We start from the raw sequence: 27,088 nt of genomic DNA on the forward strand, positions 1-27,088 counted from the left end.
CAGCCTGAGCCAGAACCTGACCTGTCTCAAATGTGGTCCAGGTTTCTGGCTTTGGGTTGTTTGGCTGTTACTCGACCAAAACAAACAGCTGAAATCACTGTTACCTGATTACAGCCAATAAGAAGTTCCATGACAAGCAGGTAAACTCTCTTGCACTTCTTCTATTACAAAGGACCGAATCATCCTTCCACCCTGCTCTGGGACACAAATCCTTTCCTCTGAGGCTAGCTCTCTCAAAAAGGTTTCTTTATTCTGGACTGCAGAAGCATTTTGGGGTCTCCTCCCTCCTTCTGCTACTCCCAGGTATTACCCTTCCCCTCTCCAATCTGGAAAAGTGCCAAATCCAGTTCTTCTCCCTATTTTCTGTCATCCCGCTTTCACTCACCAGCCTGCAATTTCAGTTTCATCCTCTGGCATACACATCCTCGCTCCCCCTTTCTCCTTGCAGCCTGCCGGTTTCAGTATTTCCATGCTGTAACTCACCTGACCCCGAATCGGCGACTCACTCCTCACCTCTTACTGCTCTCATTGTCCCAATCAGGTCTCCCACTCACCAAAAGGTCCCATATGTTTGACTCGCTCCCCTCCTCTGCCTCATCACCCCCTTCCCCAACTCCCACCCCTCCAGCCACCACCCGCTCCCTTCCCACTCCCCCCACCAGCCCCTTCCCATCATACACACCACCACCCTACGGACCAGCATTTCGTCCCAGATGTGGCACATTTATAACCCTAAATCTGCGACCAGAAAGCAGCGGCCTCCACGAATGCACAGCGGAGAACGCTAATCAGTTTTTCATAAGGAAACTGCAAACCAAGCTACGGGAAACTCAGCAGTCTGGATTTACACACGGGGGAATATCAGAATCACTTTCATTTTGACTGAAAGAGTCATAACCCCGCATTTCACCGAGAGCTGAAACCAAACTAGAAACAGAGCACGTGTCAAAACCATACAAAACTACAACTTCTGCATGGTTTTGATGCAAAATAATCTAAGCAGGCTGGCAGCCTACAAATCCTAACGATTTTGTGGACAAATCTGGGGCAAGTTTAAAATTTGTAACATAGTGTGTTACATGTCAGTTTAGGTTTCACTGTGAATATTTTTTAAGTGGAACACTAGTGGGCTCTGAGCATGGCTCTCAGCGTTACTTGCCAAAGCGAGAGCCAAATGAGCACAGCTGAGGTTGAAAGCTCATTTCACTGTTAACCATTTTCAGGTCATGTTAATGGTACGTCCCAAGTGGTAGTGTTGGCACCCAAGGACGTCATCTCTCTCCAGAGCTACTAAGATGCTAAAGACCTGCTTCTGCCTAGGACAAAGAGTTCCTCTCTGGCACAGGTAGTTCACAACATCTACCTTGAAGAAAAAGGACAACCAACTCCAACCAGCTCTGCTGACAGGTACCAGCCTCGTGGCACGAGCAAACTCTCCTTCCAGCTCCACCAACGTGGGAGCCCCAACATCACCCAACAGCATCCCAGCCGCAGGGTCCCCATCCCACCATCGAAGCAAGAGCTGAAAACAAGATGCTCTTCCCATTTCACGTCTCACTAGTCCCCTCGAACTTTGCATACGCAAACACGTACCCTCACACCCAAAATTAAGCAGTATTTTGGTAAAAGGCAGGCAGGGCTCCTCAGTGCATTTGCCGCACCCCTGCCACACCAGGATGGGGTCTGGGCCTGGGAGCTGGGGCAAAGCACCTGCAGCCCCCGTCCTGCAAACAAAAAATCACCACCGAGCACTTAAGATGGTCCCGGGCCTCCTCTCCCACCACAGTGGGACCCCACGGGAGGGCGAACGCCCACCCCTGAGGCGCCCGGGGGCTCCCCCCTTCCCCGTGTCAGGGGTCCCGCCTGCCCACCGGAGGCTTTGCGGCGGGGAAGGCCATGAGGGACGGGGCAACCCCAGGACTTCCCGGGTTTCCTGCTTGGCGACGAGCCCGGCCGCCCCCCACAGCCCCGGGGTTCCTCCGGGACCCGCTCCCCGGGCAGCGGAAAGAAAGAGGCGCGGGGCAGAGACTCACAGTAAAGCAGGGCTATGGATCGCAGCAGCACGATGCGGGTCAGCCAGAAGGTACCCGGCAGAGGCGGCGGCTCGGCCCCGCCGCCCGCCGGCCCCGCCACAACCCGCTCCGGGGCCGCGGGGGCACCGTGCCCCGCCGCCGCCCGCCTCTGCCTCAGCGCCGCGCTGGGCGCCGCCATGTCGGGGCCCGCAGCGAGCATGCGTGCGGCCGGCCCGCCCCCCGCCGCGCCGGGCCCTCAGGGCGGCGGCGGGAAAGGCCGCGCTGGGGCGGCGCTGCCCGCGGGCGGCCGCCGTGTCACCGGCGGCGGCGTTCGTGTGGGAAAACGGCGTTCGTACGGCCCCGGCCGCAGGGAGCGACCTGTGAAAAACGGCGAGAAAGTGAAAATAAATAAATAAATACATGGGAAGAGAAGGAAGGAGTTGGCTGCAAAACCCTTCGTCCGCCTCCCCCCCGAGGGAGGCCGCGGGCAGGGTCTGGCTGCAGCCCCTTCACCTTAACCCGCCGCACCAGGGCTCCGTCCCTGAGGAATATGAAGTTAAATTCCTCAGGCTTTCAACATTTGCCACCGCTATGATTTCTATTTCATCTGGCCGTCAAGCACTTGACTCTGCGTTGAGTTCATAAATACTGGTTTTTAGCCAAGCCGCTTTAATAAAGCGGCCTCAGCGGTCATGGATGTGTTTAGACGTGCGTCGTGTATGCAGCTTAAGTAAATACCGCTGCACTAAACCGTTCGATGGTCTCTGAGAAAGTATCTGTTATCAGGTGTAACATTATTCAATGCTTTTCAGACTGTAAAGCGGTCCCTTCTAAATGCCTCTTTTGTTTTTCCAGTTTCCCATCACTGCTGCTTGCATTGTTCTCCTTAGAAAAAAAACCTACATAATGGTGCATTGTATAGGGAAAGAAAAATAAGCTATTTGTTAAAGGCCTCTGGTATACTGCAGTTTTGCTCTCCCTTTGGATTAGCCACAAGGTTTGGCTAGATAAATTTAAATAGATGTAAGCTAATGGTTTCCTTTGTGGGGTCTTTATGAAACTTTTACAGCAAATTCCACATTAAATGGAAATGTCTGTAAAACAAACTGGATAATTGAGGAAATTACTGAGGAAAAGCAGAGGGTTTAGGCTAAAGATTTAGCAAAAAAAAAGGAATAATTGGAGCTGGGAAGGGAACACTGAACTGGGTCGGTTTTCATTGCTGAGGATCGCTCAGAAATCTGCCAGATGCGCAGGTTGAGACGGTAGCAGGAACGAATACTGACCTGAGCTCCGGGGACATCGTGTGTCAACAGCACCTTGCAACAATACGAGCTGCAAAGTTTTAAACCTATTAAATGGCAAAAAAATGTTGTTACTCTAAAGGACCGATCCAACTCTCATAAAAGGCAATGGAAGCCTTTCCTTTAGCTTTACGGGAAGATGGATCAAGCTATAAAGGAAAAAGTGCAATAAAATGGTAGATGAGAACATCAAATGACCTCCTCTCTGTTCTGCAGTTCCTGCTGGTGCACAGCTTTGTGTGGACCATCTTCTGTGTCGGATTTTCTGCTCACTTCTCTATTTACTGTCAGCTTGTATTTTTATGTGGCGATTTTGCCTCATGTTCCCCCTTTTCAAAGTAAGGTACCCGAAACGAAAAACAGTGTAAAAACCAAGCAAGTAACGCAGACAAGATATTTAAGAGCAAAGCTCTGAGCCTTAAAGTCTCAAAGGGAAAGCGATTCATAAATGTCAGGCCGGCAGGCAGGCGCTGAGGCATCATTGATGCTGATCTTCATTCAACAAAATGCGCGCCGCCACATCCCCCCGCCCGACCCTATTTTGCTGTGTTCCAAACAGCTGCAAAAGTGACAGAGAAACAAGCATTTACTGTCACAGCACCCAGCAGCTGTCCCCACCAGCACCTCAACCCTGCTGTCCCTGGCACCCTAAATTACTCTGTGTTCATTCAGGTCTAGTCTTTCGCCCCTCTGGCTGCCAGGAATTGGGTTTAAATGAAACAGAGAAAGTGAATGTGTGCAGAAATAACTATTTTGTAAAGCAGCATTAACATTTGGGGACTCTTCTAAAGAAAACATACATTCAATTATGTATAATGCAGTTATAGACAATCCCGCTGAGCATTCAGCTGTGTTTGCTAAACAAGGGATGGGAATCTTGCAAAGAATTTGGGAGCTTCCTTCTACTAGTTAAGATTTTTCCAGCGGTAATATATTTTCCATTAAAATCCCTGATCTTTCCCTGTGGAAATCTGATCTTTAACTCCAAGGTAAGCAGGATTAAGACTGAAAAGGATTTTCAGAGGAAGAATTACCTTTTTTTCCTCCTGTATTTGTACAGCATCTGTAATGAGGTGCTGATTCAGAAGAGGGATTCCTAAGTGGTATCACAGGACAAACAATTAGTAATCACAGTGATCATAATTAAAAGAATTATGGTTCTCCATCATTTTGAAGAGACGCCGTCCAGCCTGTGCCGTGCAGGAGGAAAGAAGAGATCTTTTGCCATCATCTCACCTGACCTTTAACATGTAACATACATGTGGGGAGTTGATCCCACAAAAGCAAATTTTATTTTGTTGCTGGCATCGTAGAATATTTGAACAGAAACAACACAATGACATATCTTTTCCGTTCCACTGGTTTTGGTCTTTAGGCATGCATGTTTTCTGGGACCGAAAGAGGAGGCCGTCCCTTTCGGGTCTGTAATTGCTTTCACCTCCGGGTCCTTGGCTGCCAGCACCACAGTGTGCAACTTCAGGCTGGGAAAGCTGCAAGATAAAAAGGCAGAACAAGCCACGAGTTAACTTTTTCCACTGGGATATTAAAGAATTAATACTCATAAAAGCACTTGTTAGTGCTTTTTTATTTTATTTCAGCAGAACTTCCACACCAGGCCCAAAGTAACATGTAAAGATTTTCATGAAGCCCTCCCTGCCTTTGATGCACACTGAAGTCAAAGCTTTCTAAAAATAAAAGTCGTTTTTCTCTGATTTCTGCTACCGTGATGAAACTGAGAAAAGGGCTTAGGAATCCCATGCACTCTGCTTGCATTTCAAACAGGAGAGAGGTCAGTGAAGTCCTGCCCGGTGCAGGTGTGCAGAGTTTCTTGCATCAACGCCAGGTAAAATGTTCATGGGTTGGAAAAGAGCTGCAGGGGGACATGTTCCTCCATTGTTCGCCCTGCAGCTGCCAAACTATTTCTGTCCAGAAAAAGGAGGGATGCCAGAGGTAAGCACCCCATTAACACAGTAAAAACTAATATTAAACTATTATTTAAGCCTCTTGCTTTTCCCCCAGTTCTCAGCAGACTGCAGCAGCTGTGCAAGGGGTGCAAGTTTTCATCCACGCACAGTGGTGGGAGCCTTGAGCCCCCCAGCTCTTCACAGTCCATGGCAGCACCTCTAATGACGGTCTTTGGATGAGGCTGTGCAATAAAAACTTGTGCTTGCTGTGGTGGGAGCACACAGTGACCTTCGTGACAGCACACAGTCATTTTTCACTCCTGCTGTGCAGGTGAAAACAAGAATTTCGAGAGCACAGCTAAGCACAGTGGTGGGAGCTGTGGAAATGCCGAGGACTAAATACCCCAAGTGTCAATTAAAATTTGCAAAAAGGTTTCTGTCCCTTTTACTCCTGAATTGTTCAGAGCAGCAAGGCTTATTTCATGTGAACAGAAGACAAATTCTGGACCTAAACTGATCTACAAGCAGCTGAGCCATATAAATTTAGCCTTTAAATTGCAGAAGCAGGCACCAGTTGTGTGCTGGAGCCTTCACGAGCACACAGTGTAAGATTGGACCCATCACCACAGTTCATCTTGAGAGCAAAGCTTTTCGGCTCTTCTCTGCTACTTTCATTGAAATTAGTTAAAAGTTATCACAGGTCATTTTTATATTTTTTTTTCATTTAGCAGGAGCTTTCCTGAAAAGGATTAAACAGTCTCTGAGCTCCCACTGAACTGCTGTATCCTCTGGGCAGAGCATTAATCCTGCAGCCGTCAGAGGTTTATTTTAACACGACGCATAGGTTACTCTTATCTGATTAGGGGTTGTTTTCTCTTCCACTGTAAGGCTCGTTCTATTTGCTCTTTGAAATTCCCATGTAAAATCTGCTTGCAGTTCAAAGGTAGCCAATTTTTGAAAAATGATAACTTTACTGCTTGACCAGATTAAGCGATAGAGCCCACCTTTGGGCTGGGCCTCCGTCCAGCCAGGGAAGAAGTGAAGCAATTGCAGAGCACATCCCATCATGTGCAGCGGTTCCCGCATGCTCTCATGCTCTGAAAATGCCTTCCCTGTCTTCTACTCGAAATTTCTCCTCCCTGACATCAGTGGGGCTCTGACACCAATGCACATGCACACTTATTCCTGTGTATCAAATAGGTCTGGCAGAGAGGAACTGGGATGGGAGGTCCAGCCACCTCCATCCCATGGGGATTCTGAGGGTTCCCAGGTGACAAGTGACAAGTGTGATGGAGCCAAGCACACAGACCTTGTATTTAGTGTCTGATCCCCAGCAACGCTGGGGTGAGCTGGCCAGGAGCTTTATTGGAGACCATGCCAGACTTTAAAGAGAATGAAGCAATATTATCAATATTGACAGGCAGCTGGAGGACCTCTGCAGTGCCCGCTCTGTCAGGAATAGCTGGCTCTGTTTCACCAAATCCTCTCTAAACATACCCTACTTGGGTGTACTCTTCAAGGCTCTTGGGCAACAGGAATCTCAGTTCTTCCCTCCCAGATCTGCACCCTTTTCCCAGAAATTCCTATGTCAGGACCTGCCCTGCAGTAGGCTGGGTCTAGATGACACATCGTGTGGGATCACTGCAAGACCTGCCCTGCATCTCCAGCATTTGCCCAACCCGGTGCAAACACCACTGGTACTTTGTCATACAAAATTTAAACATGGGGCCCCCTAGGATGGATGATGTCACTTGAACCCGCTTGTTGTCCCAGCGTAATCTCATTCCGTTTCATGGATGAGTGAACTCAGGAAATGGGAGCTACTGACTTTTCCCAGGTGCTTCAGCTCCCTCCTCTCCCTGAGTTGTCTCCGCTTCTCGGCCGGGTGTGCGAGGCAGGGCAGCGCTGCTCCCTCCGCCAATGCTCAGAGACATGGGATGGTTTGTGCAAGATCACCAAACCAGATGTGAAGCAGGACACGTACCCTGCTCTGGTTCCAGGCACTACCTCTTCCCCATGCCCATCTCTGGAGTTAGAGGAAGCAGCTACCAAAAGTTGTCCTCCTCCTCCTCTACCTGCACTGGACAAAGAGGAATTCAAGCGTGTGGGCTGGGAAATGCAACTCCCTGCCTCAGGCAGAGCGGGGGAGCTGTGGAAGGCAGCAGAATGCAAGGGGGAAGAAAACCAATGTCTCCAATTCCTGCTGTCCTTGGGGGCTTCTTTCGCAGAAGACTTGACTTGCAGTTGAAGGCAGGGATCAGAAAATAGAGGCTCTTGGTTTTGTTCCTACCTCCGTGCGCTTGCCCCAAAGCTCTGAGCATCCCACAAAACCCTTCCCAGCCTCAGCCATGCAATCAGGTTTGAATCTTCCAAGGAAACTACTCCGCAGGAGAGGCTGTCTTTGAAAAAATGGACTAAAAATAGTGATTATTGCTTTGACTCAGCCACTTCTAAAATGGATGAAATACAATTTACCTGACTCACAGAATTTCAGTAAGGTAAACTTATACTAAAGAGGTCTGAGAACCCAAAGAAACAGGCATTATAGAAATGTCTGTTAATTATATGTCACAAGAAGAAAAAAAAAAAGTTCTGCCAAGTGTGCAGCAGCACGGCAAAGCCATGGGTCTGAAGCCCAGGGAAACAGAAACCCTTCCTCAGTCTCATTAAGCTTTGGATTGGGCCCTGAAAGAGAAGTTCAATTAATCCTCCCTTGTAAGTTCAACATATATAATACGCCTTAAGCCTTAAAGTCAATAATTTTTAAAATGGCACTTTGTAAAATTGTATTTAAAAAAACCCCAACAACCTTTGTCCAAAAGGTAACTCGCTTTGTGACTCTGCAAACTGAAAGCTGAAATCTTGAGAAATTACTAACAAGGAAACGAGAGAATTCTTAAGTAAAATAAAATCCCACTTTGCACTTTAACGGAATATATTAATTTTCACTTAGAAGTCATATGGACATTCAGGCACATTTAAATAGTGTTACATTTAAATTCAAAGTGTACACTTTATTTCAAGGTGATTATACATCTCAGTAATTAAACAAAATGCTCTCAAAAACACCATGTTCCTGCTACTTTTTAAATGCTGGAATTCTTGAAGCACTCGCACAATTTCTAGGGTTTTTTTCCTGTAAATCTTGTACTTGACCCTCTTTTTCCAGAGGGTAGCGGGGCTGGGGAGAAGCAGCAGCTAAAACTGGAATTTGGGGAGTTGCTTTTTGCCAGTCGCAATTAGAAGGCTGGATTCCGCGGATAATTAGAATCAAATGCTCCAAATAAATGCTGCAAAACCAGGGCTCGCTTCGAGAAGGGCAGATCTTTTGAAAAAGTGGATTATTTTTTAAAAAGCGGACCCGCCCCCCCAAGACCCGAAGGCTCACCCCGAGGTGCCGCATCCTCCTCCGGAGCGGGCAAAGCCTCTGCCCTCCCGGGGAGATGCCCCGGGGCCGGGACCGAGCCCGGAGGTGGGGAGGCTGTGGGGCTCGTTTCGGTTGTTTCCAGCAATTCGCCGTTTTCCTCCGTTATTTGCCCGTTGGAAGGAGCGGGGAGCGCACGGCGGCCCCGGGGCTCGGCTGCCGGCGGGCTGCACCGGCTGCGGGGGCACACGGGCAGCTCAGGCTCCGCTTGTAACCGGGAGGCCCCGGTGCTTCTGCCGCGTCCCGATCCCCCCGCCCCCCCTGAAACCCCCGCGGAAAAGAGACTTAAAGAAAGGAACGGGGGTACGAGCGTCCCGCCGCACCGGAGCCCCGGGAGGCGGTGGCTGCTGCTGCCACCCCATCCCGGTGCCGCTCCGCACCCCTTCACCGCGGCGGCCCCATCCCGGGGGGCTCGGGGAGGGGCTGAGCATCCCCCCACCGGTACCCCCCAAAATGGGGCGGCGGCGGGGGGGCGCCCCTCCGTGTATCGGGCGTATAAAACACATCCCATATAAAACACCTCCCCACCAGCACGGGGAGGGGTCCCCCCTAGTACCGCCATGCACTGAAACCCCGGGATGAAATAGTGGGGCGCCCCCCCATACCGAAAGGGCAGCCCCCCCCCCGGGCCGCGTCCCGCCGCCCCCCGGCACTTCTCGGTGGCGGCGGAACGGCGGGAGCGCGGGCAGAGCGGCCACGCCCTCTTATGTAAATGAGGGCGCCCTCTCCACCAATGGGAAGCGGCGCCGGGGGCGGGGCCGCTTCCCCTCCCCTTAAAGTAACTTGTTGCCGGGGCCCGCGTCCCGCACTGGACGTGGAGCGCGGAGCGGCGCGGAGCGGGGCGCCGGCACGGCTGCAGGACTGCTTTTGGTTGTTTTATCTTTTTTCTTTGTTTTTTTTTTTTTTTTCCTTCCCCCCGGCTGATTTTTCTGCATTTGTGTCTTTTGTTTTTTATTCTTCTAGATTTGATCTTTTAAAGTTTTTTTTGTTTTCGCTTTTTAATTTTTTTTTTTTTTTTTCGCTCTTCGGGCGCCCGCGGAGGGGTGCGCGCTCCCCGCCGCTCCGCCCGGGCACATCCTCACCCTTGGGGCGGCTTTGCCCCTCGTCCCCTTCCCTTCCCCCCCTTCCCCACCCCCTCACCCCCCCCAATGCTCAACATGACCGAGGAGCACGACAAAGCGCTGGAGGCTCCGTGCAGCCCAGCGGGCACCACCAGCTCCATGTCCCACGTGGACTCGGACTCCGACTCGCCTCTGTCCCCCGCCGGCTCTGAGGGGTTGGGCTGCGCCCCCGCGCCCGCTCCGCGCCCCCCCGGGGCCGCTCCTCTGGGCGCTAAGGTGGACGCGGCCGAGGTGGACGAGCGCTTCCCCGCCTGCATCCGCGACGCCGTCTCGCAGGTGCTGAAGGGCTACGACTGGAGCCTGGTGCCCATGCCCGTCCGCGGGAACGGATCCCTCAAGGCCAAGCCGCACGTCAAGCGGCCCATGAACGCCTTCATGGTGTGGGCGCAGGCTGCCCGCAGGAAACTGGCCGACCAGTACCCGCATCTGCACAACGCCGAGCTCAGCAAGACCCTGGGCAAGCTCTGGCGGTGAGTCCGGGGCCGCGCAATCCCCCTTTCTCTTCCTCGTCCTCATTCCCTCCGCGGGGCACCGCTCCACGCAGGGAGACCCCCCCCACCCTCTGCGGGGACCCCCGTGGGCTGCCCGGGGAGGCGACGGGGGTTTTACCTCAGGCTGCGCGGCTGGATTCCCCCTCCTGCCGCTTGTTTTAAAATATTTTTTTTTTTTTTTACTCTTTATTTATAATTCTTTTGGGCCGTCTGTGCCCGTGGGGGATTCTCGAAGTGGCTCAAACTGAAGTGCAGAAGTGCAGAAATCCCCCAGAGCGTGTCGGCTGGCTGCGAAGGACGCGCGGGTCCCTGCTCCGGAAAAGCCCCTGTGCCGGGGTCTGGGTGCCCACGGCCGCCCCGGGTGCTGCCGCTGGGTCCTGCCCCAGCGCTGTGTCACGCGTGGATTTTCCCCGCTCCATCACTGAGATGTGCAGCCCGGGCCCTTTCCTCTCCTGGCCAGGGTTTCCCATCACTCTGTCCCCAGGAGACCGAGACTTTTTTTAATTGCTTTTTTTACAACGGCTCTTTCTAACATTTTTTTCCTTGGCTGGTTTACTTGTTGCTTACCAAACTATAAAACCAAGCAAGCCAATTTTTAGCACTTATTTTAATCTCTTTTCTAATTTCCCTTCTTATCTGTGTGCTTGCATGCTCAGCGCTGCCCACCGATGCAAACTTTTTTTTTTGCTGGGCGGCATCCGAGCGCACTCTGCTTTCGCAGGCTCTGTGATGAGCCACGTTTTACCCCGTCGTATATTTGGTCATATCTGGTTGTACCAAACCTGCATCTTTCCTGCTCGTTTGGGCCGGGGATGCTCCCGCTGCAGTTTGAAATTCTCCAAGAGTTTGCGAAGAGTGGTCTGGGTGGGGGAGTTTTTTGAAAGAAATAATCCTGTCGCTGTTGCCTTAGTGGTTTCTTTGTAAGCACAAAACAAAGCTGAAAATGGGCAGCGTTGTTTGTCCTGGTGAGGGGGTGGCATTTGTAGGACAAACATAGGAATAATATTTAGCAAAGGGATTTAAAATGGGGCAGGGGGTTTTGTTTTGGCCAGCTATCAGTATCAGTAGTGGTCAGTGTCTTTTGTGCCTCTGTAGTTGGTATTTTAATATATTTTTGCAACAGAGTTTAGCCTTTTTTTGCCATGGCAAATTCGTTTTGTAAATAACTTTATGGTTGCTCAAATCAGCATATGGGAAATGGGGATGTGTGAGTCTGAAAACAGGCTGAAAACTTCTAAGGAAAAGACATTAATTTTGGATTTTTTTTCTCTCCTTATTTAAAAAAACCCAAAACATCCCAAACCAGTTTGTTAAGCGAAAATGAGAAACGTCCCTTTGTGGAAGAAGCTGAGCGGCTCAGGGTCCAGCACAAAAAGGATCACCCGGATTATAAATACCAGCCACGGAGGAGGAAAAGCGTAAAAGCTGGGCAGAGTGACTCTGACTCCGGAGCCGAGCTCAGCCACCATGCGGGCACACAGATCTACAAAGCGGACAGCGGGCTGGGAGGCATGGCTGACTCCCACCATCACGGCGATCATACAGGTAAAGGACCCCCACAGGCATAAAAAAAAAAAAATCTCCAGGTCCTGGGCATGTTGGTTTGGGACATGAACCCACTGGCGGGCTTGGGCTCGTCCTCCCCCCGAATGAGTATCAGTGAGATTGGTTTTGCCCCAGGTTGTGAACATGACCACGGTTTTTAGTAAATGTTTATAGAGCTGACTGTGTGATAGGAAATCCCCAAAGTGCAGGGATCACGGCTTCCCAGCTGGCCCGGGAGTGGGGAGAATTAATTGCAAGCTAATAAGGGTTAATAATCTGTTGGCCATGTGAAGGGTGCCTGGGGGAGTGGGTCCTGGAGACGCGGCTTCCCCCCAAAGCTCCCCGCTCCTCGTCAGTGCTGCAAATTGGCACAGGGCGCGTGTTGACAGATTCCAGGAGGATTGCGAACGTCCTGCAGCTTCAGACGCGTCTGCGCTCTCGCCCAGCCTGGCTGGGGATCCCAGCCCCGGCCCGCTCTGCCGGGACGGCTTCTCTGCCTCTGGGACAGCCGGGCTGGCTTCAGGCTGCCCGCAGGGAGAGGCTGAGCGGGGCTCTCCAGATCCCACCCTGCCACATAATTCCACTTCCCAGGCAAAGGGGAGTTTGTGCAGCTGGGGGTGTCCTGCCATGTCCCAGGGTGATCCCGAGGGGCAGAGCACGCTCCCTGGTGTCTCCTCCCCACTGTGAACCATCACCTGAGTGGGTGGCTTATCCCCCAGCCCAGGACATGGTCCCTGGCATGGGCACAGGGGCATGTCAGCCGTCTCCAACATGGGGCTGTAGATTTAAATCCCCCTTCCTCTCTTGCAATCAGAGACAGGGGGAAGAAGTGTGTGATGATTTTTTTTTAAGTCATCCTTGAAGGAGTTGGGTGCTTTGTGGCTGCTCTTGTTAAAGCCTTGCTCTCCCTTTGTCCCCAGGCCAGACCCACGGGCCACCCACCCCACCCACCACCCCGAAAACCGATCTCCACCACGGCAGCAAGCAGGAGCTGAAGCACGAGGGCCGCCGCCTCGTGGAGAGCGGCCGCCAGAACATCGACTTCAGCAACGTGGACATCTCGGAGCTGAGCAGCGAGGTCATCAACAACATGGAGACCTTCGACGTCCACGAGTTTGACCAGTACCTGCCACTCAACGGCCACGCCACCATGCCGGCTGACCACGGCCCCAATGCTGCCGCCGGCTCCTACGGCGCGTCCTACTCCCACTCGGCCGCGAGCACTGGCGGGACCAACCAGGTCTGGACTCACAAAAGCCCGGCCTCAGTGTCTCCGTCCTCTGCCGACTCGGGCCAGCAAAGGCCGCACATCAAAACGGAGCAGCTGAGCCCCAGCCACTACAGCGACCAGTCCCACGGCTCCCCCGCGCACTCCGACTACGGCTCCTACAGCGCCCAGGCTTGTGCCACCACCGCCTCCACCGCCACGGCCGCCGCCTCCTTCTCCAGCTCCCAGTGCGACTACACGGACCTCCAGAGCTCCAACTACTACAACCCTTACCCTGGCTACCCCTCCAGCATCTACCAGTATCCCTATTTCCACTCCTCCCGCCGTCCCTATGCGACACCCATTCTCAACGGCTTGTCCATCCCGCCGGCCCACAGCCCCACTGCTAACTGGGACCAGCCGGTCTATACGACCCTGACGAGGCCTTAAAGGATGCGTGGAGTCCCCGAGGGCTTCCCCGACTTATGCACTAATGAAGGAATGAAGACGAAGAGCGTGGAGTGCCGTGATAGTTTCCGAAGTGCCTCCTGAGCCACTGGGCACTCTGCTCGTTGCGACTGGATGTCCCCTAGCTTCAAAACTCTCCAGAAGGACAGAGCTCTATTTTTCTTTAATACAATTAAAAAAAAAAAATTAAAAATAATTAAAAAAAAAAAAGGACCGGTGATTCCTTTTGAATAAATGAAGGACAAAACCATTCGACTCCTCTGTGAGGACTGAACTGAATTTACTCGTCGTGGAAGCTGACAAGTGCAAAAGTGGAGCAGGGGGGTGGGAAGGGGGGGGGAAGAAAAAAAGCTGTTCGAGACTTTAAGGGTCTATTGCAATGTGAGGAACGGACCAACCTTGAGGGCAAGAACTCACTCGGACCAACACGGATGAAACCTGAAAACCCGGCTATTCTGTGTAACAATCTTGTGGGAACAAACGAGTCTGGTGGGACCAACCAATTAAATGTCTGAAGTGTTTTTTTTAGTCAAGAGTTCTTCTAAGCAAGGTTTGGCTGTAATTAACATTTTGTTTTGTTTTTTTGAAGCTTAAAGTGTTTTTGTTTTTTTTTTTTTTAAAATCTGTTAAATATGTATTTATGTTCTGTATTATTTTGTCTTTTAATTAATGAAGTAATTTTGTGCAAAAAGTAGAATTTTAAAAGATTTTAAAGATGGGGTGGGGAGGGAGCATAAAAATAGTGGAGATGATACAATAAAATGGTGTTATAAGTCTATAGATTTTCTTTGGTTTTGGGGTTTTTTCATTTTGAACCGCTGCAGCAGTTGTGTTTGAGAGAGGGACCGAACAAATCTGCCCATCGCAGACCTGGTCACCAACTGGAAACTCAAGTGGGAATGTAAAATAACGAGGGGAGGGAGTTACTAATTAAATTGGGAGGCTAAAACAATTGCAAAAAGGAGCAGGCGATTTTTCTGGCTACCTGCTTTTGGGCGCTAAAATTGGTTTTAAGGCATTGCAGAGTCTTTGTACACTTTTGGAACCAGGACTACTTTATAGGAAGATGTAATTTAATGAGAAATTATCAACTTCTGCTTGAATTTTGGCTTCTAGGGACCAGATATCATCCATCAAGCTGTGAAACTAAAATCTTCTCCACTAAAAAATTTTTAGGTACTTAGTTTTAGACTAATATTTCATTTGATATATTTCTACTTCTTCCATTGTATGCTGAGCATATAATAACCATCTATTTTATGGTAACTTGTGCCTTTAAAAACTTTGTAAATCTAAAAACACATTTCAGAGGTTATCATCTTTTTACCTTTTCTACGTTTCCTACTCTTTTTCTAAAAATATTTTTTGCATATTTCCTTTTGGGGACGTGGGGGTGGGGGAAAATACAGAAAACTCATTTTTATGCAATCTATTTTTCTGTATAAAGTTTGAAAGACTTTGGCTGTTACTTATCTGTTCTCTTCACTAGCTTCTGACTAAGCAATGCTAACTTTTGTACAGATCAATTTGATAAAATTAAAAATTGCTTTTTATCACGTACGTGTTATGTTTTCTTTCTGCTTGAGCTTATTTCTGTGCTGAAAAAAACCCCATGGAGAACAGCTTTGAAGGAGACAGGCTATTCAGAAAAAAATGTGTTCACCAAGGTTTTCTTTTTTCCTAATGTCTTGGGGTTTTTTTGCTTGTGTTTGTTTTTTTAACTTGCTCTCTTTCCCTGTAATAAATGGCATCTTACTATGATATTTTTAATTATTTTTTTTCCTTTGAGAAGTATATTTCCACACCCATAATCCCAAGGATTTCGTAGGATTTCACTGAGACTGTTCACATGAGTAAGGGTTTGCAAGGTCAGACTACATGGTTTTAGACCAAGTTCATTTTATTCTGTACAGCACGTAGGAATTTTACAGTAACAAATTCTGTTTTCTGGTTGGTGAGCCCATGTAAATACCTCTTAATTATGATAGCAACAAAATTATATGTTGCATTTTGTGGGTTTGTTTTTTTTTTTTTTAAATACAGTCATTAAAATAGTTACATTTGTGACCTTTTTTTTCTTATATAAACTAAGTTGCAGTTTGGTTTCACTAGTTCAGACAAACTGGTGCAAGATTTTCAGGCTCGGCCCTAATTGGGAGGAAAGGGTTGGGATTAGGGAAATTCAGCCGCCTCTGCCTGAGAAATGTGTTCAGGACTTGCAGTGCAACCCTGTGGAAAATGTTTTAACATGGGGAAAATAAATGTGATGACAATTAATGAAGCTCAAGAACATTAACAAAGTCTGAACAACAGAGTCCCAACGCAAATTTGCTGTTTGCAGTATCTGCCAAGAGCTATCTTGCCAGAGTGTCTGTAACTGGACACCATTTTCTCTGCGCTCATTTACAAAACTGCTGGCAAAATGACTTTATTACGCTATAAGCCAAAGCTGCAGAATAACTTTGAGAGGAGACTTTCTTTCCTCCTTTCTCCTCCCTCCAGTTACAATGCAAGTTTCAAGTCTTAATCCTAACTCATGCTCAAAAAATAGATTTGTTTTGGCTTTGCCTGTTCTGCATGTTGAGGTAGGGCTTCCTCTCCAAAGTCACAGATTTGGGGGAAAAAAGGGTGAGATAGTAATATAAATGCTTATTGTTACTTCTTTTTTTCTCGATGTTTAATAGCAAAGCTTACAATGTCTTCACTGATAACTGGATTAATCTTTAAAACAAAATATCTGTGTGTGACGGTATTGTAAATCACCCAAAATACTGAAATTAAAAATTGCACCAAAGTGTCTCTGACTCAGGGGGGAGCATGATGGGGCTCTGTGCATCCAGCAGGATGAGTCCCAGGCGCAGGCTTGGGCAACGTTACCAAGCTCTTCCCTCTCTCCTTTTCCTTCTCCTCCCCGTGTGTTGTCTCAGCCCTGGCTCCTCTGTGCGGGGTGACATCCAGCGAGTGCGACGTCCCCAGCACGGCCCAAAGCTGCGGGTGTGTGTGTGTGGACTTGCTCTCCTCTGCGGGAGCCCTGTGCCGCCGTGGGGCCCCCGGACCAGCCTGGCGAGTGCACCAAGGAAATGCACAACCAAAATATGTAGATTTTAAATCCATTCGCTTTCAGCCACGCTTGTTTTTGCTTTCTGTAAACTGTGCAAAATGCAGTTAGCTTTCACTAACATTTGCAGAAACAAAACGCTATAGATCTGTTCAGTAAGTACAAGCCATAATGTGAGCCCTGGAGACCCCTCTGCAGCTCCTGGAAGCAGCTCCCGTTTGAATAGCTCATGCTGAAGAGTGACATTCAACTGGTTTTGGCATCCCACAGAGTCAGGGATACTCGCTCCACATTTCCTGTTGAGTTAAATTCAAAGACGTTACAAAATGGATGTTCAGGAAGGTTATAGGCAGGTAAAATTCACTGGTCTGGATAATCCCAGTGACTCAGGCTTTAAGGTGAGCTGGAAATTTCTAAGAGCACCAGAGGTTCATTCCCCACACCTAGATTTGCACTGACACATACAAGTCTCCTATTTCATTTCCATGGCAGAAAACCACTCATCAGGGGCACAGTTTGTACTCAGAGAAGAGCATTTTGATTTGAAACTACTGCTGTTTGTATAAATGCATTTTCATGCATTGTGCTTTTCTCCATTTTATGTGTAGATATCATCTACAGAAAGAGAAGTGATTTTTCCATGAGCCGAGCGTCTTCCTGACGTGAATGGCAGCATTGTGTGTCCTGAGCTCGGCTCTTATGGCTCTTGTGTTGGCGTGAATCTGGAATGTCTCTGCAGAAGTCAATGAGATCAGGTGAAACCAAGACCGGCTTTTGACCCCTGGCTGTCAACAAAAAAGGGTTCTCAAGATAATTGCAGGAATACACAAGCGATAAAAGTTCCTCTTTTTTTATTTTTGGTGCAGAGAGTAATGAATGTTGCTATTTATCTGAATTGCTCAGAAGGTACTGTTTAGTAAGAAAGAGGAAATTAATTTTATAGACCGTATCCACATTCCTTCTGCATGGTGGAAAAAGTCCCTTCCCATCCTCCTTATTATAATTTTTCCTGGAGTGATATCAACTTTTGTTCCACATTTTTTACAGTTGGGTATTAACTTTATGGCAAAGAAATTCTGAAATGGCATTTCTATGACAGTGTTCAGCTTTAATAAACTTCTGCATGGGTCTACCCCTGCTCCCTGGGATGACATCCCTCCTCAGGATGTCTGGCGTTTCCAGCTGAGCTCCCCAGACCCAACCCACAGCCTTGTGAGGCCACGAAAGCAGGGGGACGGGCGAGTGGGATCCCCGGGGATCTGAGTGCAGGGCTTTGGCCATCCTCACATGCTGCTTCTGGAAGCGGCAGCCGTGGAGCTGCCTGTCCTCACCTGGCATCTCCAGCCTAATGCTCGATGAGACGAGAAGAGGCATGTGGCCTCCCCCTCCCTCTGCCACGTTTATCCTCCCATTGCCAGTGCTGGATGCTAGCAGCCCCTGGCTACCCATTGCCTGTGATCTAGAAGCAAAAAAAAAATAAATATAAAATAAAAATAACTAGAGGCATGACTGCTGTTTGGAGTCTGTGGTGTTCAAGCACCAGGAGGGCAGCAAAAGCTGTTTTCAGGTGAGTGGGAGGATGCTGCAGCCGGTGACCTGTGTTGGACAGAGCTACACTGCGGGGCAAAGCCGGAGAGATTTGGGGAGCAGGAGCAGCAACGTGTGAGCCCTTGGGAAGGCTCGGTGGCCACGGGAGCTGCAGGGACAGAGCTGGGCAAGCTGAGGAGGTGCCATGGTGAACACAGCGTGGCACAGCCCCGGTCCCCAGGGAGCCTGGATGAACCCTGACCCTCGGGGAAGGCTTTAAGGAGACTCCAACGTTACCCTGTTTTCAGTCTTCAAGAGCATGGGGTTGGGTCCAATTGATTTAGGGCTCTTTTACACCCAAAGGCAAATTGTTAAGCATGAATTCACCAGCAGAAGGGCTCCAAACTCCTGTTCTGGGGGGTGGGAGTGAAAGCAGGCAGTTTCACATCAACTCCTGACCGCTCTGTGAGTGATGCACGGAGGAACCCCAGCTCCAAGAGAGACAACACCCTGTACCTCACCACCACCCTGCTCTCCGTCGGAGACCCCGCAGAGACTCCACAAGGTTTTTTGGGGGTTCATCACACAGTGGCCTAATTAATGATGTGAGCTGCACAGGACCGTGGGAGCCAGGGAGACCCAGCCCAGCTCTGGTCCCAGCTGCCTCAGGGCGGTGTCAGTTCAAGTTCACGTTGTATGCAGGAATTAAGGATGGCACCCAGTGGCAAAGGACGAGGCTTGGGGAGGGGAAGCCATTTCCCAAATGAGTCAGCAGGAGCTAAAAATAGCCCCCCCACCCCCACCCCGAGCCCAAACCACAGAAAATGGTGCTCATTACAAATTGCTTCATTCTTCTGCTGTCCTGCAACCCCAGCCGGCGCTGGAGCCGGCTGCAGGTCATTCCCTGTTGATGGGACACGATGCGGTCCAGGGACCGCTTCCTGATGGTGAACATGGGTGTTTGGGAGCACCAGCCCTTCAACCAACCCAGGCAGCTCACGGTGGGTCTCAGGCCACGGGGTTTCTGTGGCAGAGGATTGGTGGAGAAGTGCAGATTTCAGTAGCGGGGCTGCGGCCGGAGCGGCGGCTGGTTTTGTGGCTTAGGTGGAAAGTGAGTTTATTCTTTCGCAGAACCTCAGTGCACGAGGAGGGAAACAGCAGGCGTCTTTCCATAAAACCACGCAGCTTCCACTGCAAAATCCCATTTTAACAGGGCTCAGAAAGCAAACCTACCCCCGGCTTCTGCTGCAGCCTGCCAGCAGCACTGCCCGCAGCAGAGCCACTGCGGTGGGATGGGAGTCACCAAGGGGGTGGCTCTTGCCACCAGCCCGGGGGCTCTTGTTCAGAAATGCTTTGGCACTTGGATAAACGCGGTGGGTGCTGCTGAAAGTGGGGCTCTGCCCTCCCTGTGCTTGAAAGAGCTGCCGGCGTTCCTGCTGACCCCTATTAAGCTGCTCCCATATGTCTGCGGAGCTCAGCCATGCACAGTGTGTCACTGGCTTAACTGGAGTGTTGGTTTTGACCTGATTTAGTGAAGCCCGTGCAAAAAAAAAAAAAAAAAAAGCCAGTTGGACACACTTATTCAGGTTTAAAAGCTGGCTTCTTTCAGTTTATCTTAAACCAATTAGGAATGAAAAACAAGCCACTCCTAATCCAAAATAAGAGGGTGTCCCTCCCTGCCTCCGCCACCCGCTCCCGGGGCTGTGTTGGTTTAGGGAAAGCGATGCAAAGCTGCCGGCACGGGTCGGGAAGCGCTGCCCAGGCCGGGGCCCCGCACCCGCACACCCGGCCCGCCCCGGCTCCGCAGCCCGGCCGCTCTCGCAGCCGCGCTGGCATCGGCTCCTGCTCCCCGTATTTGTTTGTGGATGTGTGCACAGGCAATATTGTGACTGTCAGAGACGTGATATTAAAACATTTACCCAAAATACCTCTGCCTGCCTTTCTCCTCCCCTCGCTCGTCGTCCTCCTCCTCTTTTTTTTTTTTTTTTTTGGTGTGTGTGTGTGTCTAAATTCCCAGTGTAGCGATGGAGGTCTTCACCCAAGAAAGGGTTAAGCATTTTGAAAGGTCTTGTTTGAGGTAGAGTGAATTTTAACCACCACACACATAACGAATGCGAAACAGCCTGAATTGCTGGTGAGGAGCCAAGAGCACAAGAGAGGAGCTGCTGAATTTTAATGATTCATTATTGCATGGAAGGCCTTTGTCTTCCTTTATCCGGTGCACAATAAAAGAATTAATTGGACAGAAAATGGCAGGGCAAAGAACTGACAAGTCATTAAGGGGCTCTGAATGGCTGATTAGGTGCACATTGGGGGTGGAATTTCAACTGCACTGTTTCAGCAAGGGCTCCGGAATAATAATGGCATGGCACAGTTTATATTTTGTATGCAGTACCAGAAAGGCCTTTATGTCGGCATTGTGGTGCTATTTATTATGCTGTCTATTTAGCCATTGTTGGCATTGTGTTTGCAATAAGAATGCACAAACAAAGTTGGGATTTTTTTTTTTTAACTTCACGAAGGCAAAATAATTGGGAATCAGAATCTCGCTCCACAGATAGTTTTATTAATTTTTGTGTGTGTGTCCAGAAACGGCAGTAAATATTTAGACTCGCGAGAAGTAGCTTCATTTAGCAAAAGGAAAAGAACTAGTAAACTTCTCCCACTTCCCCCCTTTCCCAAAGAGCCGCTGTTCGGGGAAGCCTCATGCAGCTGGTGAAGCCCCCGCGAGCGATGGGGCGCTGACCACTTCCACACCCCGACGCCGGGAGGATGCAGCTCAAGGAAAAGCAGCCAACTGGAATTATTGGTAGCTAGGAAGTTCATTGAACATCTCACACACGGACCCTTTGAGGCGGCTTCTGCCAAAGTTTCGTTGTTGTTGTTGATGTTAAGCAGTTGCCTGCGAGTTATAATAAAAACCACACACACAGAAGGGAAAGAAAGAATAAATAAAAAGCCCAGCACGTTGGGTAGGTGTGATTTTGATGAGGAATGCATTTTTTTTTTTTTTTAAGAGGATAACAAATAGGAATAGCAGTTTACTCTCAGGTCTGTGCACAGCTGGTTGAAAGTTTCAGGAGGAAAAAAGAAAACTTTAATTTAGATAGAGCTTTTTTTTTCTTAGCAAGCAATTAATTACAGCCCGATGAAAATAGAAAGCTGTCACCTTCACATAACTTAGAGATTTTCTCACGGTAAAGATTACATTTTAAATTTTGCCTAAAAGCTCACAGAGGATCACTTAATCTCTGACAACATCCTTCCTGTCCTCAGGATGCCGCTCGACCTCGCTGCTGTTTGATAACCAAGTGCACAGGCGCCCTCCCACTCCTCAATCACCAACAGCAATCACCCCTCTGCCAACCTGGGTACCGGAGACCTGCGCTCCTGCCTCACGGGATGAACCCCGTATTTTCAAGGAATAGAGTAGCAAAAGCCACCAAGTGCTGATGCACCTCGCCCAGCCGCCCCTGCAACCTGCCTGAATCTTCCTGCTGCCTTCTGGGGAAGATGGGATGGACTGAGATGGACTGGGACAGGCTGACACGGACAGGTCCTGACTTGCATGGCCAGCACGGAGTTGCCAGCTCTAATGGGAGCCATGTCCCATCGCCATCCTTCCCCTCCTGCCTTGGGAACCCAGGTCAGGGAGGTTTTAGCACCACGTGTATCACCACTGCCCCACTGGGATGAGCTCACACATGTGCATCCTTCAGAAAACAACCTCTCCAGTCCCAGCTGGAGGAAGCGGCAGGGATAGTTTGGTTTTCTCCTCCTCTTGCAGTTTTTGGTCCCTGGTTTTCCTGTCCAGGTGGGCTGGGGGCAGAGCGAGTCTCACCCTGCACACGATGTGGCACAGAGTGGGCTGGAGCTGCCCACAGGAGCTGGAGCAAGACTCAGGGAGAGAATGAGGGGTGTCCCCCTGCACCGGTGATACTGAGGTGTCCCTGCAAAGCCCATTGTGGAGGGAGGCTGCAGAGAGAAAGCAGGCTCCACAACCACCAATTTGCAACAAATCCTCCCAAAACTGAAGCTCAAGTTGATGTGCTCCCCACGCATCCCGGGCCTCTGCTCAGGGCCTGGCTCTTTCTCATGCTTCTCTTTTTTTTTTTTTTTTTTCCTGGGTACTATGGGCTAATAATGGGTTAACAATATATATATAAATTTGAAAACGTGAGAGGGGATTTGGGTGTCAGGGAGATGGATGAGCTGCAATCTGAAACTTTTTAGGTAAGAATAAGTGAAAAGGAAAATGGGGTTATTACAAAAATGCCATTCTCAGTAGAATACAGCCCTTCTGTAATAATATTTTAAGAGGTAGTTAGTGGCACTCTTTATTCAGGAAAGTAAAGGCATGCATGTCAAACAAAACTAAAATAAAATAATAAAAAAAAAGAGGTGGGAAGGTAGCTGGTTCCACTGGAAATTGTAATGCTCCTCCTGAGACTTCAGCTTCTTCTTAACACTGTGAAAGGAGAAAAAAAAAAAAAATACCCTGCCATTTGTGCTCCTCCTTTCACGCTGTATCTGGGAAGGAGGCAAATGGAAAAGCTGTTATTAACGACGAGGGGTCCATCAGCCGGGGAGCACTGGTGCCTGTGGAACTGGGACACGCTCTGCACCTCCACATGCTCTGCCACTGAAGACGACTGGCTGCCATCAGCATCTTGGCCCCCGGAGCTGAGCTGTGAGTCACCCACATTTGAGACCAGTGAGTCACTTCTTCCTGCAAACACCCCCTTTTCCTAACAAGGAGGATTTAATGCGACCCCTGAGGAGACTCCCTGCAAATTCCCAGGCTGCTGAGGTCCCCCGGGGCTTGCTCCTGTCCCTCTGAAGCTCTTGCTGCTCTGGGGCCCCCAGAACCCCAGAAGGTCTGTTGTCTTTGAGAGCCTCTCCTGGTCACCAGATGGAGATGATGGGGATAAACCTGGACCCAAATGGACAAAATTCAGGCAGGAATCCAGATATTCTCAACATTTGGGAGAAATCAGATCTGTGGAGGAGGAGCTTGGAGCGACGTCTATCAGAATGAAGTCAGGTGAGAGCTTCAGAGCCAGATTCCGACCATCCCTGAAGAGCTGTGTGTCCAAGCCCTGGAATAGTTGGCTGAAATCCATGGCTGGTGATGTGATACAGAGAAGTTAAAAACATATCTAAAACACTTAACAAAATTCCCAGATGGAAACAAGTTTATTTTTTTAATGAAAATATCTTAACAAAACATCCGAGTAGTAGATGTTTGTGTTCTATTTCTGGGAATGCAGGAAAGATCCTCTGAAACCCCCCAGAAAAAAAGAAATGCTAAAACAATCAGCCCCAAACTACATAGATATTCAGACCTGCTTGGAAGAAAGAGGGAAGATGGAAATATCTGCACTGGAAGAGAGCAAAGGTCTGTCTCAGGAGTATCCTGCAAAGGCACATGTAGGTTTGCCATGCAGGAGCAAACAAAAAAACCCTGAAACCAGGGTAACAAACAGGACTTGTATAAAATAGCCCTTCCCCTGGTCTCTGCCAGCCTCTGGGCAATCAGCAATTGCTGCAAGACACTTGCATTGCCTCAGTGCTATGCCTAGAAGTTGCATATTTTCCATGCATTTGTCTAACCCTCCTCTGAACCCAGCTCTGCCCTTGACCTCTGCCTGTGGCGGAGCTCTGCGGCTGAACTGTTTGCTCTGAAAAAAAAAAAACCAAACCCAAGTTTTTCTTTTTATCTGATTTCAGCCTTCTGTTCTATTACTGTATCATGAGACACACCAGGTGATGGTAAGAATAATCATTCACCTCTCCCCTTCTCCTTTCCCCATTTGGTGTTTCACTGCCTACACCAAAAGACGTCAGTCTGGGCTGGAAAGAGCCTCCTAGAAGCAAGTAACATATTTCAGCTCCAAACCTAAAATATCCACTTTGGGCAGAATTTTGTCCCTGTTTCTGACTCCACCTTGGGGCCTGATACGCTCCTGGCGCTGATGCTGGTGACATTTGTCTCATCTCAGTGTGAAAAATGGACTTTAAACATGCTTTAAAAGTCTGTGTTTCCTGGTTTCTGAGCAATAAATCCTGCTTCTTGGGCCATGCCTTCCAAGTGATAAATTTCTAGATCTCTGGGAAAATACACTCTAGGGAAAGCAGACAAAGCAGAAAAGGCTGTAGCGTTGCCTGAAATGACATTTGCATCTTGGATGGTGAAGCAGCCCAGCCAGGACTGTTGTACACTTGCCTGTGGGAAGGAACGACAGACCCAGTGGGGCAGATGGAGCTTCCTTAGGGAAAGGCAGAGCCGGGGCTGGACTGGCACCAGACACCAGGAACAGGCCAGCCAGATCACAAACCGGGTGTTGTCTCCTCATCCCACCCAGGTTCACCTGGGAATTGCTGTTTGAGGAGGCTGAGACTTGGGGTGCAGAAGGTGCTCCCCCATCCTCTCCCAGAGGAATGTCTGAACCCCGCCATGACCCACCTCCCGTGGGCTCCTGGCATTTCCTGAGCTTTCAGGGCCACCCAGCACAAACCCCAGGATACAGATTTTGAGCCCTAAATGGCTCAAATGGCATCTTTTGGGTTTTTTCTTTTGTCTAATTACAGGGATTTATTTTTACTACCACTACGGGCTTGTTCCAAAACCCAGTCGGCTCAGCAGAAGGCTTTCAGAGGCTTTTGGATCAGTCCTAGCACTTGGTGTAGTTTTTCCTATAACAAATTATCCATTATTTGATGGTTCTCATTTAATTATCAAACAGAAGCTGCAGATATTAAGCTTCCAGGTGCCTTGAAATCAAGCGCAAGACTCCGATAACCTTCAGGAGGTCTCTGGTTTTCTCTCCCTCTCCTGACACCACGGTGAGTTCACAAACTGTGGAAAACAGATCCGTGTTGTTCTGTTACAGGCCCAATCCACCATGTTCAGAGCCAAATAATCAAAACAGTCAGACATACTGAGATGGACTTTGGCCAACATTACTGCAGTCCAGCCACAACTGAGAGCTTAATGCACCTCTGCATGTAACATCTGCTCTACCTTCTGGGGAACGGTATTCGCCGCGCCTCTAATAGCTTCAAACATCATTGCTAAACATGGGGATTAGGAAGGGTTTGAGACATCTGCTCCCTTGTGATCTGAGCTTCAGCTCTCTCAGGGTTTTAGGAAGGTGAGAAACTCTGATGTTTCCACCTTGGTTAAAACCCATTAATATTCTTGAAGAATGTAGAAAATGAAGATGTTTCTTGTCTTCTTATTCTCACGGCAGTTTTTCTAGCTTGAGGTGTGTCCCATGTGGCACCTGGGAGGAGAGCAGGCACAGGATCCCACTGAGCACACAAGGATGTGGTTTAGGAAACAGAAACATTTGAATTCCTTTAACACTGTTGAGTTTTACCATGGACTTCATTGAAGACTGCCTGACCTTTGGAAATGGGCTTTGCTTCTACCTTAAACACTCATAAAGTTGCTCTTAGTGTATATCTTTGTCTACGTCTATCATGCTGTGGGGTCACCCGAGCCCAAAAATGCTCTTTTCTCTCCAGTCCTGGAGCGGTGATGATTTCCCTGTAGGTTCTCCTGTTGCAATGGAGTGCACGGAGAGAAAAATTCCTACAGCTCTGTCTTCGTTGTGTCTTGTCTGATGCTGTCTGTACTCAGGTGGACTCCGTTTTGAGCTCAACTTGCTGGAGTATGAGAGGTAGGATGTGAACTCTGCTGCACAGGCTGACGGTAACTGAATGCAACATACTTTCCCACACTGAAAAGAAGAAATTTCTGACTGAAGTGCTGACTTGCTCTTTGAATTGAACGCTTGACTATTCTCTGTAGGAAGAAGCGTTCACACACAGGGATTTCAGAAGTAACCAAGTCCTGGAGTAAAATCTTCACCCTCAGGACACCTGTCCCTCCCTTAGAAATGTAATTCAGTGCCATTTCTGTAGGTGTAAGGCTCTATAGCGGCAGTTAATATATGCATACTTCTGGGTTCCCTCATTACCATTTCAGTTGGCTCGTTTACATAATAACACAGAACAGAAGATCATTTGCATAAAATTAAAAAAAATCAAATAACTGAATGTTGCTTTTATTTTGAAAGGCGCAGAGAATGAGCTTGTGAAGTTATTTATATCCCCAAAAGTACCAAGCAGGCTAATCGGCAGGGAACCGTGCTTTCTGCACAAAATGGGACTTGACCACTTCAATTTATTCATGAAATATTAGCTCACTTAGTGGAAGAGTTTTTTAAGCAGCTGGGTTGGAGCTGACGGGAAATCCCCTCCCAGCTGCAATGGGATCAGCACAACTCAGAGCCAGACAAAAGTAAATTCCCCCAGCTCTGGTCCCGCGCAGCACCTGAAGGGGCTGGGGAATGAGGGGTCCGCTCCTTGGTTACGGTCAGCGTGACAGAAATATGTCATTCTCTTCCAGCACTTCTGCCTAATGGTCATTTACCTAATCTGGGGATTTTACACCCTCCCCTTTCCTGGTGCTGTGATGCGCAGACACCTTCATCTACAACCAAGAGCCAGAGCAAAACTCCTCGTGGACTTCCTGGGTTTGCTGTTGCATCCTGCTTTCTTCTGCTCCTCCCAATTTCTGCAGCCCACTATCCCCATAGGAGCAGCCCTTTGGCCATCTCATCTGATGGGTCAACATTGCTATTGGTGTAACAACAGCGATTTGGTTTTGCAGCGAGTGGAGTCACCACCAGTAGAATACACCCTCGAGTTTCAGGGGCAGGGAAAGCCATGTGCCAGTACTCGGCACAGATGGACGTGGTGGTGTGGGTTACGTGGGGGAAATGTGAGACTGAGCAGTGAAACTTCTACTGATTTGGTATTCGAGGCGTGTGCAAAATGGCCGTATTTGCATGAGAAAGGTTTGTTGGGAGAAATCTTAGGCCAAATCCTACTTTTGTTTAAAAGCCTCCAAACATGCAGCATCTTCACTGACACTGGGAATGTTACTCCAGGTTTGCACAAGGGTGATAAGAGCTGAACCTGGCCCGAGAGCACCCAAAGCTTGTGAAGCACCGAGCT

The 27,088-nt window shown here is 49.1% G+C and overlaps 2 protein-coding genes across 2 annotated transcripts in view; one reads left to right on the forward strand and one right to left on the reverse strand.

Annotated features, from left to right (window-relative positions):
* The window catches only part of LMF1 (lipase maturation factor 1), a 204,757-nt gene extending 202,525 nt beyond the window's left edge, over positions 1-2,232 (reverse strand). The window contains exon 1 of the mRNA XM_074919041.1: positions 2,034-2,232. Coding sequence (XP_074775142.1) covers positions 2,034-2,232 — 199 coding nt within the window. The remainder of the gene's footprint in view (positions 1-2,033) is intronic.
* Positions 2,233-9,559: 7,327 nt separating this feature from the next.
* On the forward strand, positions 9,560-14,091 carry SOX8 (SRY-box transcription factor 8). Its single transcript, XM_074919633.1, has 3 exons — positions 9,560-10,235; positions 11,563-11,801; positions 12,722-14,091. The coding sequence occupies exons 1-3, from the start codon at positions 9,793-9,795 to the stop codon at positions 13,456-13,458; spliced, it is 1,419 nt and encodes a 472-aa protein (XP_074775734.1). The 5' UTR covers positions 9,560-9,792; the 3' UTR covers positions 13,459-14,091.
* The last annotated feature ends 12,997 nt before the right edge of the window (positions 14,092-27,088 follow it).

Source organism: Athene noctua, chromosome 15 (genome assembly GCF_965140245.1).
Source record: "Athene noctua chromosome 15, bAthNoc1.hap1.1, whole genome shotgun sequence".
Lineage (NCBI taxonomy): Eukaryota > Metazoa > Chordata > Aves > Strigiformes > Strigidae > Athene > Athene noctua.

Coding starts and splice junctions, on each gene's coding strand:
- SOX8 (XM_074919633.1), top strand. CDS start 9,793: ATGCTCAACATGACCGAGGAGCACGACAAAGCGCTGGAGGCTCCGTGC. Junction 10,236..11,562: donor ACCCTGGGCAAGCTCTGGCG/GTGAGTCCGGGG, acceptor ATCCCAAACCAG/TTTGTTAAGCGAAAATGAGA. Junction 11,802..12,721: donor CCATCACGGCGATCATACAG/GTAAAGGACCCC, acceptor CTTTGTCCCCAG/GCCAGACCCACGGGCCACCC.